Genomic DNA, 12,016 nt, shown 5'->3' on the forward strand with positions numbered 1-12,016 from the left:
ATGGTATCCAGCAAGAATTCAGCAAGAAAAAAATTCAGCAAGAAAAAAAATCTCTCTTCAAAACAACAGCCAAAACTAAGTTGGGTCTTGTCTGCATGGAAACTGCCCTTTTCAGGATGTTTGATTATGCATTTTCAATTTGATACGTGAAAAAGAACTAGTAGCAAAACACTGAAAACAAGACTCAGAGAGGAAAGTTAATTTATTTGTCTAAAACATCAAACTAAGTTGAGATACCTTAGTTCAGTCAAAGCTTCTTCAGTTTCCTCATGAGCCTGAACTTCATAAATATTCCAAGTCTATCTACCTACAAAAATAGGTAGATCAAATTCTTGACATTCTTCAGATATCAAGTTAATTTACAAGTCCTTGAAGACAGAGGAAGAACAGGAAGTGATCCTATATTCTAATACACTCCACCGTATTTCCCAAGTGTACTGGAAAGGAGGAATATGAGCCTTCTTTGGAAAGGTGCACTGGAAGGCTTATGACCATCTCTTGGAGACAGGGTATGCATTTACATCACCATGATTGCCATGGTACAGAATCCTGGACTGCTACTTTTACACACCATGACCTATGATCTGAGAGTTGTAGTCTGCTGTCTCCATTCGCAGAATGTACGGGATGATGCTGTCAATCTGAACATTTCCAATTAGTCCTGCGAAGAACAGCTCCTCAGTGATGGCAGCACTCATCAGCCTAAGAGCAGGCAATCGGAGAAGAAGTCTAGATAGTCTGGAAAATAAGTTTGATGAAAAGTGTTACTTAGCAGATCACAGATTTTGCTGTTGTTCTCCATGCTGTTAATAGTAAAAGAAGAGAAAAAACCGACAAAGGACACTACTGGTCAAAGTTAGCTACATCTAGTCCATGAAAGGCTTAAATATATACATCAGTACAGCATTAAATTTATGTTTACTCATATCTTGAACAGTATGGAAAATGCACAAATGCTTGTCAACTACATGTACTATGTATGTTTGGATTTAAAACTAAATGAGGAAATAGTCCAAATAGATGAAATTTGAATTAAATGCTTCTAATATTTATTTCTGATATTTAATTTTAGGAATTAATAATGAGATGAAAAATACCACTCGTAATATGTATGACCACAGGCATAATATTTGAAGTGTTCTAAAGGTAATTTCTTAACTTTAAGCAGTTAAGAAGAAACTGTATATGTCTATTACATGCAAAACTGTACAAATTAGTGACTCCAAAAGGAGAATCAATCAAGTTGGCATTTAAGTTTACAGACCTGTAAGTATCGTCTGGATACGCCTTTGTTACATAGTCTTGGAACTCCATGTAAGCTTTTTCTTGAAATTTCTCAATCTGTACCACATTTTCTAGACCTGGGTGATCTAAAAACAAAAAACAAAAAACAAAAAACAAAACTCTTCTTTGTTATATCCGTTCTACACAAAATGAACTAAAATCCATACAGACTATCTAGTTGCCAACGTACTAAAATAATTATGTGGTAGCTGCAGCAACTTCAGTTTTAGTGGTAGACACTACTTGACCTCCTTGTATTTCTCTTTCTTCACATTTGTATTTTACTTAACTTTCCATAAATAAAATCAGACATTTTAAAGGGTTCAAATAAACTCATTGCTTGCAATGTTTACATTAATCTTGATGATACAACTCTGTTCTCGGTAGCAGTAAAACAGGATTGTTTCAACACATGGACATTTTCTGGAACACTGTATGCACAAATAGTATTTAGGTGAAAAGTGAAGGATAAAATTAGGATCAGTGGAAGAAGCAAAATAAAAAGCTGTGAACTGTCTGTTTCCTAAGACATCTAGAAAACAGCACTGAATCTTAGAATATGCTGAGTTAGAAGGGACCCATCAATATCATTGAGTCCAACTCCTGGGCCTGCACAGGACACTCCAAGAACCACACCATGTGCCTGAGAGCATTGTCCAAATGCTTTTTGAATTCAGACATGCTTGTATGTAGCAGATTGTTCTTTCTCAACTATTTGGTGCAAAAATTTCAAATGTGCTAATCATAATTTTTAGCAGTAATTTGAAATGTAAGTGTTGCTAAAATGAAAGAACATCAACCTAACTGCCAAGTCTCTCTTGGAAACTATTATCCAGTAATTCTGAGCTCTCTACATGGTCTATAATTCTATTATCCATCTATCTGAACATAAAAATTTTGCTGTCATACTAGCGTGACAAATTATGTAGATGAAGAGTTAGAGTTGATGTGCAAAATGCATCACTTCATGCTGCTGCTTTTAGAGCCATGTCAGGAACACAGTGAGAAGTCAACTTCTGGAAACAGTAGTTTGAAGGCCACTGCTTGTACATGCCATTAACTAAGATGTCAAGTCTTCTTGGCACACCCTTTATACTAATCTCTTTGCCCAAGGCTGTTTTGCGGCAATCAGCTGGCTTGGCACAGCTGAATCACTAGGGACTACTAAAGCAGAGGTTCTTACACCTTAAGGCTCTGCTGCATGAACAGCCCAGCCCCATCCTGCAGCAGAGCAATAAAACCCTGCGATTTTAATTTCTGGCCTGTGAGTCATTGCCAGGACATCCCTTCTCTTCAAGGTTCCAAACATGACTTTCATGTATATGATGATTTTGTTCTATGGCTCAAGGATCAAGAGTCCTGACAACATATTACCATTAAAGCAACTACTCATCAGTATTATGACACTGGACAAGAGTTTTTTTCCCAATGTATTTTTCCTTCTACCTTTTGTGTTGTCAAATATAATTGGAAGGAGACAAACTTCAGACAAAACAAACAGTTTGCAAGTGCGAGGTTCCTAAAGAAGTATTTTTTGGTTTCTAACAGGACTGATTTTTCCACACAGGCCAGAGGATTCAATCATAAATCCTAGTGGACATAATTCTAAAAAACGGACTTGAGGTATTCAGCCAGAATTGTGTTTCTTTTCTGGAGTAACCTGCATCGGTTCTTAGTATAAGAATGCCATGAAAAGGATTATTTTGGGGTAGGGAACAAGTGCAGGAGAATTAGATTTCCTGCAAGTATTATTTATTAAAATTAAGTCAGCAAACATCCTCCAATCATCCACTTGGAGAAAGCCTCTTCTGTAATAATGGTGTATTTACAGCTGTTTGGTCCTCAGCAGAAAAGGAAAACTGCAAAGGTTTTCAAGCATGCTTAATATTATGTTTAAACTTAGTGGGTTTAATGGTGAGTCCTGCTTATTAGGAAACTGAAACTGTTTCAGTGATACAATGAACTGTACAAGCGAACACATAAAACCATGCAAGACTCTCCTAATCATAAGGACTAGCAGCAAGATTATGTTTTATTATAAAACATCCAGGATATGATTTTCCTTAGTGATCCACAACAGAAAAATATCTCAATAGGAATATCCTCTGGAAATTTATTATCTTTCCTGAAGGGTTCTGACTCTACTTATACCACCTTTTATTTGCATTAATGTCTTTCATCTCAGAAGTCTTCCATTAGTGATATATATATATGCATATGTATATATATGTAGCAATGGAAGATATGCAGGGTTTTGTTTGTGCACTTCGATGAATACCATGAATTCCTGCTCATGCTGCCACTTTTACTGGTAGATACTACATATAGAAAAGATCATGCAAATCTGAGGAAAACTGCAAAGTAAGAACCTCACAATACATGGATTCCATATATTAGAAAACCAGCTTAAAATTTACATTTTGGAAGTGCCCAAGTATTTTTCTGTGTAAGGGTGAATTGCAACTGAATGCAAAAAGGAAGTTCTTGGATCTAATAAGTCTACAGAACTGACAAGAACCAAATACCCAGATCTCTCCATGCCCTACATTACTGACAGGGGTCACTAAGATTCTATGAGCATTTCAACATCTGCTCCAATCTTTTCTACAAGACATCAGCATCTACAAAAGGCAGAGCAACAAGGATTAAGGAAGCTGCTGGTGCTTTTAAAACCTTCTAATGCAAAATGAAGTAACTGAAGACTTACTTTCTAAATGTGAGAGTGAAAAATTCTTGGAGATAGAGGAAGTTCTTGACATTTGTACATTTTTCTTTAATCAAAAGACTTGGTTTTGGCTTTGTATTAAATCCCCATTCTGAATGATGAATCTAAGGCCTGCAGGATACTGATACACAATACCTGAAAGCCTTTTGTGAAAAGTGAATTCTACAGGTTTCAAATATAGAAAATTAATTTTGTAACCTTCTACAGTCCAGGCATATGGGTTACACAATTAATTACCCAGTAAATATCTACTATAACCAGAGACTCTTTCCTCCCTACTGTAAACTAATCACCCAGAAGGGAAATTAAGTTGTATTACCTTCACTGTCTAATGTATATCTAGTAGTGCTACTGAGAGTACTACCCTAAGCAAATACTATTTAGAAGACAGAAATAATAACAAGTGAATGTTTGTGGTGTTCATTCATCAGAAATGCTATATGCTTTGTCTGTGTGGAGGGAGATGATGCTTCTGTAACTCTGAATGTGAGAATTGATGCCCAGATAGTCATTCATATATTAAAATGCCAACCTCAATCCATCTCATCTCGATGTGCAAGAGCAACACTTCAGAAAATTAAACTGCAGGTCTTCAGAAAATATACCCCAGGAAAGAGACACATAATTAAAAACAATAAATAAATGAAAAGAAAAAAAAAGCCTAAACCAACCAAAAACTCAAACCCAAAACAACAAAAAGCATGAGTGGCACAGCCAAGAATAAAAATCTACAAATAAAAAGGATCAAAGTCTCCCTGGGCAAAAAACATCCCCAACGCAACATTCAGCTGTTTACATTAGAAGATTAACCTTCCTCTTCCTAACAATCCTTACACACCTTCCAAGATTCCTCAACAGTTGAGGCAGTAACTGCATGTAATGAAATAGTTATATAGCAACAAATAGCACAGGTTAAAATTTTACATTTGGAATAATTACATACCAGGACTGAACAGGACAATTGCTTTCAAATATGCATATTCATATCCATCTAGACACAGTTTAACCATGCTGTTACAAAACTCTTGCAATTTGAAGACATGCTCCATTACTAGTCTTCCTCTGTCTGTTGGCAGCTTATCTAAATCAAGACACACATTAAAAAAATATCCCAAGTTAACACACAAGCAAAAAACGTGGTCACACTGGATTTTTAAAATAATTATTTTATTAGATTCAAACAATGGGAAATCTATGGCATCTATAAATTCCTACTAGGTCTGAATAATCTTGACAACAACAATTATGGAGTATTTTTTCCACCTCTTCCATTTAGGGCTCTTCCTGCCACTAATGCTTCCAGTAATCAGGCATGGATTAGAGCTTGAAATGATCAAGGAAGGAAGAGACTACTTGTAAGTAAAGCATACACTGCTACTGCTGGCCTGTGCTGTGTGTCTAAGGTTCAGGTGCCACATGGTAGGATAGTGTACAGCTTCCTGGGCTTAGTCAGAAACCATGCCATTGCTGGAAAGGTGAACACCTCCCCTGATTTGCACTGAGGGGAATGTGGTTGGTGCAGAGCTGTTCCCCTTGAGTCAGAAGCAGCCTGAAAACCCCATTCCCTCCATAACCTATCAAACAAGAGTCTCTAGACTCCACAAACTTGGTATCTCCTGGAGTTACTGCAGCTGGCATACTGCACAACTGGTTCTTGCAGTCAACCTGAATTCTCAATTTAAATGGCAGAAATATGTATTTGTGATAATGATAAAAACATTACTAATTACTACAATACCTTTTCTGGTAAACATACTTGAAATATTACATAGACCAAAATTTCCAGATTCCTTTTGTATCTGCCCTAGAGACAATTACATATTTGTTAGTATCTTCAGCTGACCCAGTACATCTTGTGATTTGATCAGTTTGTTTTAAGCTATCGTTATTTATAGGAGGATCTTGTGGATGTTTTTAAATCACAAAGCCCCCTTGGAAATAATTCTTTTAAATTACCTTATCATAAAAGAAGATGAAAAATCTATAGTCTGGTAGGTTGTTTTTTTCCAGTTTACCAATCTGCATTTGCATAGCATCAGCAACAGTGAATTTTCATATCCCTAGCAGCAAACAACTCAAGAATTTAGTTAAATCTGAAAATGCTTAGATTTTTGTATGTGCATCTACCTTATGAATAATGTGTTATGACTATGACTATGAACAAATGAAGACTATACTATTATTGACTGGTTAGCTTTTAGTGCTGACAACCTTGTGAGTATCCACAAGCACACAAAGCTTAGCTGAAAGTCTCTCCTCCTGCTCAGAAGAACAGAATTAAAGAGGCCAACTGACATGTCCTTAATTTGAATGAAAAATATGCCAAAGATGCAGGACATAGGATTAACAAGGAACAAAGTATACTTAGTGGAGATCTGTTGAAGATTTCCGTGTAGACTAAAACTGATACATAGAAGTCAATAAGCCATGTTACGTAAAGGAACTGTAACACCAAGTTGACATTCAGCTGCTTCCTGTCACAGCTATGAAGAGCAAGGATAGGTGTGTCATTCTTTACTTTGTATCCTTCATACACAGGGATCATGTTCACAGTACTCTTGTGTTCTTAACGTTGATACTGCCCAAAATATTCCTAATTTGGGCTGATGATATAAACAGACAGCAGAACACTATTAGACATTACAACACACACGAGTAAAAATGGGGTTTTTTTTCATTTGGAGGTAAATATTAGCATAGCTGACTTTTGCAAAATTGCTAAAAAGATCTATGTTGCGGACTGTACTTGCTAATATAATTTTGTTTCAATACCAACATGAAATTCTTTAAATAGTAAATTTACAATAACAACTGAAGGATAAATAGCTTCTGTGCACTTCAAAAATTAAAAAACATCAAGTAATTCCCCAAGTCTGGCATGTGCACAGTATATAGCTTACCTTGTTGTAAACTGCCTTGAAGGTGATTAACAAAAGCAGCTAAGATCGTTGCCACATTCATAACTTGTGAGCATTGTGCTAGACCAAGCGTAAAAAGTTCATTCCAGCAGGCTTTTACTAATGATATGCTGTTATCCTGTCTATTAAAAAGCACAGTAATTTAAGAAAACCAGCTATTTTCATTCATACATTTTTTTAACATTTGAAGAACACTTCATAAAACATTAATCTAATTCAATCATTACAACCAACACCAAAAAGAAGTTTTGCATCACTTTTCTCTGCATGCCAGAATTCAATTACCTGGTTTAACGTGACTTTTGTAAAGCAATAAATTTTTGTTCAAATTACCTAAAAGGAGATATATTTCTATTACAAAAGCAAGCTGAAGTTACAGTAAAATGACAACTGTCAGTGTATTCCACCATGCAAGTTTTCTTAAGATTTGGGACAATATTTACATGCAGGGACAAAAAAAAGAAAAAAAGATTGCACTGTTCCTGTACTGTGGACATAGAACAGACTCAAGAGTCTTTTTTTTTTTTTAACTTGGAAACTGACATGTTGGTATGATTTTTTTAATTAAAGATACAGTTGAAAAGGACCATGTGTGATCAAGCTTCTGAGGTTCCTGACTGCTACTTTCTGCATGCCTTTCAAGTTTGGAATAACGTTTGAAATACAGACTTCAAAGTATAAATACCAGTCATAAGGATTTCTTTGCTGTAGCTTAAAATTAAACATATCAATTCATATTCAGCCACTTCTGTATTAGTAACCTAACTTACAGTAATGCCAAGCATCTCTAACTCACAGAGTTTAACAAGAGCTCAATACCTTAGAAAGCAAATCCCACCAGAGAAGAGTCAAATTCAGTACCACATTTCACAATTTTAGCCAGTGAATGTAAATAATGGAAATTTCAAAGAAGTACAAGAGCTATCAAAGAAGAAAAGCATATTAAAGCTAGGACTTCAACTACAAAAATACAGTGGAATCCATTTTTGCAAGAATGTTGATGTAATCTTCAAGAACAGTTCTGACGATTTGGTGCAATACTAAGATGCCAAATGATAGGTGAACACAGACTTGTCCACAACTGAATTACAGGGAGCTTACTGAGAGCAGTATTTTTGATTATGATCAAGTTCTTGTTATGGTAGGCATGATACTGTACATGCAGCTGCTGCATGTATTTGTCACATCTTTGTTCATCTCCTTTAACGTAATCAAAGGGACTGTTGTGAGCACCCCTGAGAATAGGATATACTGACTACTCCTCTGATATTGTGTGTAGATAAACATATCACTTACAGCATCTTTATGCCTAATCAAAGTTACATCAGAACCAGTTCTTAAGTTTGCTTAAGCAGCTTCACAAAACCAAGAGGCTGTAACCAGCTTGGTGAAGGCTTCAATAGGAAACTCTCTTGTGAACAAAGATGCCCATGCAGGAAGATGAACTAATCAGTATCTGGCATAATTAACTACATCATTAGGTCAAAGGCAACTATTCTGCTGTGACTAAAGGAGAATGTTCCTTCCTGTGGAGGAAACAACTTAGGTACAATTATCCATCTTCCTTACAAAACCATTACTCATCATGCTCCATGAGTTTTCTCTTCAGTTTAAAAGTGAAATGAGTCACCCTTCTGAAAGTCAAAATTATAGGATATAATGTGTTCCAACTATAAAGGCTGCATTAATTTTAAATAAATCTCCACTTGAAAATAGTTTACATCTTAAGTGCTTCAGAGGAAAACTGTGAATTTCTGCCATTTATATACTGTTGCCCATGATCTTGACTGTGTCTATAAATGCTATTACAGGTGAATATTAACACTATTATGGCAGCTTATTCCTCCGTATTTTTTAAGCAGAAAAATATATTGTGAAATAACAGATAAAAAGAGCATATGCAGATTTTTCTTGTTACATCTTTTTGGAGAGAGAGGTCTTCTGTACTACATTTTGTTTTTAAAAAAGCAATTCCCATTTGTTGTTAGAATACCAATTTGTACTAATTTGCAGTGTCTCTGTAACAAAAACCTTTTTAAAACTTAGAATGACATAATGTACTGTGTTTATTTGCGATACATTTTGCAATTCTGCCAAATTACCAAAATAAAACATCATATTTACCTATTTTTTTAGCCTTACTATTCTTTAACTTTATATGATACTCCTTTCTCCTTCCCCACACAGGCTTAATTACACACAATACAGGATCTTTCCTTAAAAACTGTAGAATCATTTGGCCGAAGCATCTGAGTAAACACGAAAGGTAATCACAGATCATCCTGCTTTTGAAAGCTTTCCTGGAAAAGGGGACAATCCCTCACTTTGAAAAGGAATTCTCTTTGCTGCCAGTCACAGGCTATTTTGATATCGAATCAAACAGAAACACTGCAGATGAGAACAAACGAACATGATTTATTCACCATTTGTGTCAGAGCTGATACAGTATCTTTATTTGTTTGATGTATCTTCATAAAATTACTTCTGAATATAACATCAATCAGTTTTTCCCATGCAATTTGGACATGTTTTTCATTATGATCAGCCAAGGACTACAAAATTGAACTTAAGAATTTTAAGTGATACACTGAATTATGATGGAGAAGCAGAATGTTACACAAACTGTAAAAAGAATAGTCAGAATTATATTTTGGTTACAGGAGTCATTTATTGTTGGCAAATCTTCTGAAATTAGACAACTTCATTCTGAGTGTTTGCTGAATCTAGCTAACCATTTTCTTCATGTAGGTTATATTAAAGGCAAAATTATTACAAGTAATTCACCTTGTAAGGATAAAAATTTTGGGGATTCAGACAGGAGCTTCTTCCTTGGTGATTGCCTGATAAGCATCAGGATGTAGCATAGAGCTGTAGCTATTAAAAAGCTGATAGAAATTCCTATTTTCTCAAAATATATTTCAGACGCAGCAGTGTGAGGGCATTTGATTGTTTTAAATCTCCTTTTTCTTACGAAACCCAACCAAAGTCCTGAATTTGGACTCAAATTGGGAGTTGTTTTGATTCAGAAAATTTACCTTACAATAAGATTTATAACACTTTTAATTAGTAGTTTTTTATTTTTAGAAGTCCCTGAAGAAGACAGCAAAAACCAAAAATTCAGAAGCACATATCCACAATATAAGTGAACAGAGTAACTGAACACTTACCCCAAAACCTGGAAAGATGGAATGGAACGTGCCCAGTGCATAGACAAGAAAAGCAACCTGGAGGCAGATTCGCAGATATAGTGAACATTAAGATAATCAGGCATAGGAGAAGGCATGGTGAGCTGCAAAAAAAAAAAAAACGTAGGAAGAAAAAAGAAAAAAAGAAGAAAGTGTAAGACAGTTATTTTACTTTCTTCATGATATGTTTAGGAAGAAATCCATCTTTTGAGTTTCTTTTAAGTGAAAAATATGTTCTTTAAATAAAAAAGGTATAATCCTGACACAAAACGGAATGACTGCCTTTTGCATTATTAGCCACACCATTACACACTCTATGTTATATAACTACAAAGCAACAAAGCAAAAAAGACACAAAGTTTGATTTGTAGATAAAAATTCACTTGTCTGGGACAACTGGACATGGAAAATCTCACAACTCAACTTCTGAGACATTCTCAAAGAATAAGAGAGAAAAATCATTGTAACTAGAATGAGTTGCTTGCATTAGAGGAGTTACAACTCCTGCAGTGAGAGGGAGGGAGGGAGAGAGAGGGAGAGAGCGAGGGGGTGTGTGAATTCTATTTCACGAAACATCTTTTTTTACTTTTACTAAATATTTTACATGAATAAATACATGAGGAATCTTTTGCTGTTCAAGTAAAATACCTAATACACAGGTGCTCCCAAGTCCAAAAAATATAACCAACATACATCAGGAGAAAGACCCTTCGCAATGTTAGTAAGTAAAATTAGTGATGTTACCTGCATATGTGAAGAAAGAGATTTGACCCAAAACAGCTTAGAACTTGTAATTCTGTCTTCAGAAATTAATACTTTTGAATATAATGTTCTGGCTAATGCAGTTAAAAAAAACCCCTGACATTTCCATTAGAGATGGTCATTTGAATGATCAAAACAGATCCGAGGGTTAAAGTTGAACCAAATGCCTGTTACTCAGGTGACCAAGTATTTTGATTTGTCCATGATGACGAAAGATAATGAAAAAAATAGACAGAAGGAATTTCTGCAAGCTTGTAAAATGAGAAATAAATCCAGAAAATATATGGCTAACTAACACACAAACTGTATTTAAGTCAATTACTACCATGCTAAAATATGGTATCTACACAAACAAGAAACTGACAAATACACTTTCAAGTCTCAAAATCTAGTTGCAGATTGCATCAGATCCACCAGTTAACAAGTGAGAATGTGGATGCTGACTCTGCTTCATGCAATGAAATGCTGACTCTGCTTCATGCAAATACTCCACCCATGTAAATCCTTTTGTACAGATTGCCCAGTATTTTTAAGGTAAGAAACTATAAAATAACCAGTGCTGCTAAACCACTTCAGAGTGCAGTACTTTCTGCCAAACAAAGAATTAACCAGTGAACAAAAGCAGTTCATTAATTGGAAATGAATGCCAATACCTGAACAAATACACCTCTGTGAAATTTAAAATAAAACTTAGATCATTATTGTATATCACTATGTCAAAATAGTTATAACCAGTCAACAATAAGGTATTATTCAGTACCCTGAATGCTACGTGAGCATCACTGAGTAGTGGCCCCTCTATTTCAACGATGTTCATGCTTGTTTCTCCACCAAGCAGCTGTGCATTGCCATCAATACTTTCAGAGTTCTGGCATGCTGCACTCTCTCCTGGATTTAATGCTTTTGCAAGAGTATCAAATGCCCTGTAAGATCACAAACAGAAAGAAATTTATGTTTCACAACCCACAAAAAGAAAATTATGTTTTGGAGACCATTTCAATTTAAGAGGAATCTGCACAAGTCTGAAACCTGTTTGTGGAAGTCTGTTTCAAAGAGTGAGATTTGGAAAACAAAAATCAGTAGCATGCTTTTCCTGCCATTCCACCGAACCCTGAAACAAAAATTAGCAGTCTGTTTACACT

General features: G+C 35.4%; 1 protein-coding gene across 8 annotated transcripts in view; it reads right to left on the reverse strand.

Annotated features, from left to right (window-relative positions):
• Window positions 1–184: 184 nt before the first annotated feature.
• The window catches only part of NR2C1 (nuclear receptor subfamily 2 group C member 1), a 48,042-nt gene continuing 36,210 nt past the window's right edge, over window positions 185–12,016 (reverse strand). For 6 of the 8 annotated variants that reach the window (XM_066319287.1, XM_066319292.1, XM_066319289.1 and 3 more), the window contains 6 exons: window positions 11,635–11,797; window positions 10,095–10,216; window positions 6,910–7,049; window positions 4,953–5,090; window positions 1,265–1,370; window positions 185–738 (listed from right to left, as the gene is read on the reverse strand). In XM_066319287.1, coding sequence (XP_066175384.1) covers window positions 564–738; window positions 1,265–1,370; window positions 4,953–5,090; window positions 6,910–7,049; window positions 10,095–10,216; window positions 11,635–11,797 — 844 coding nt within the window. In that variant the 3' untranslated portion in view covers window positions 185–563. Of the gene's footprint in view, window positions 739–1,264; window positions 1,371–4,541; window positions 4,600–4,952; window positions 5,091–6,909; window positions 7,050–10,094; window positions 10,217–11,634; window positions 11,798–12,016 lie in introns of those variants that run through there. The other 2 variants (XM_066319291.1, XM_066319293.1) reach the window with 2 other exon arrangements.

Source organism: Sylvia atricapilla, chromosome 5, assembly GCF_009819655.1.
Source record: "Sylvia atricapilla isolate bSylAtr1 chromosome 5, bSylAtr1.pri, whole genome shotgun sequence".
NCBI classification, from domain to species: Eukaryota; Metazoa; Chordata; class Aves; order Passeriformes; family Sylviidae; genus Sylvia; species Sylvia atricapilla.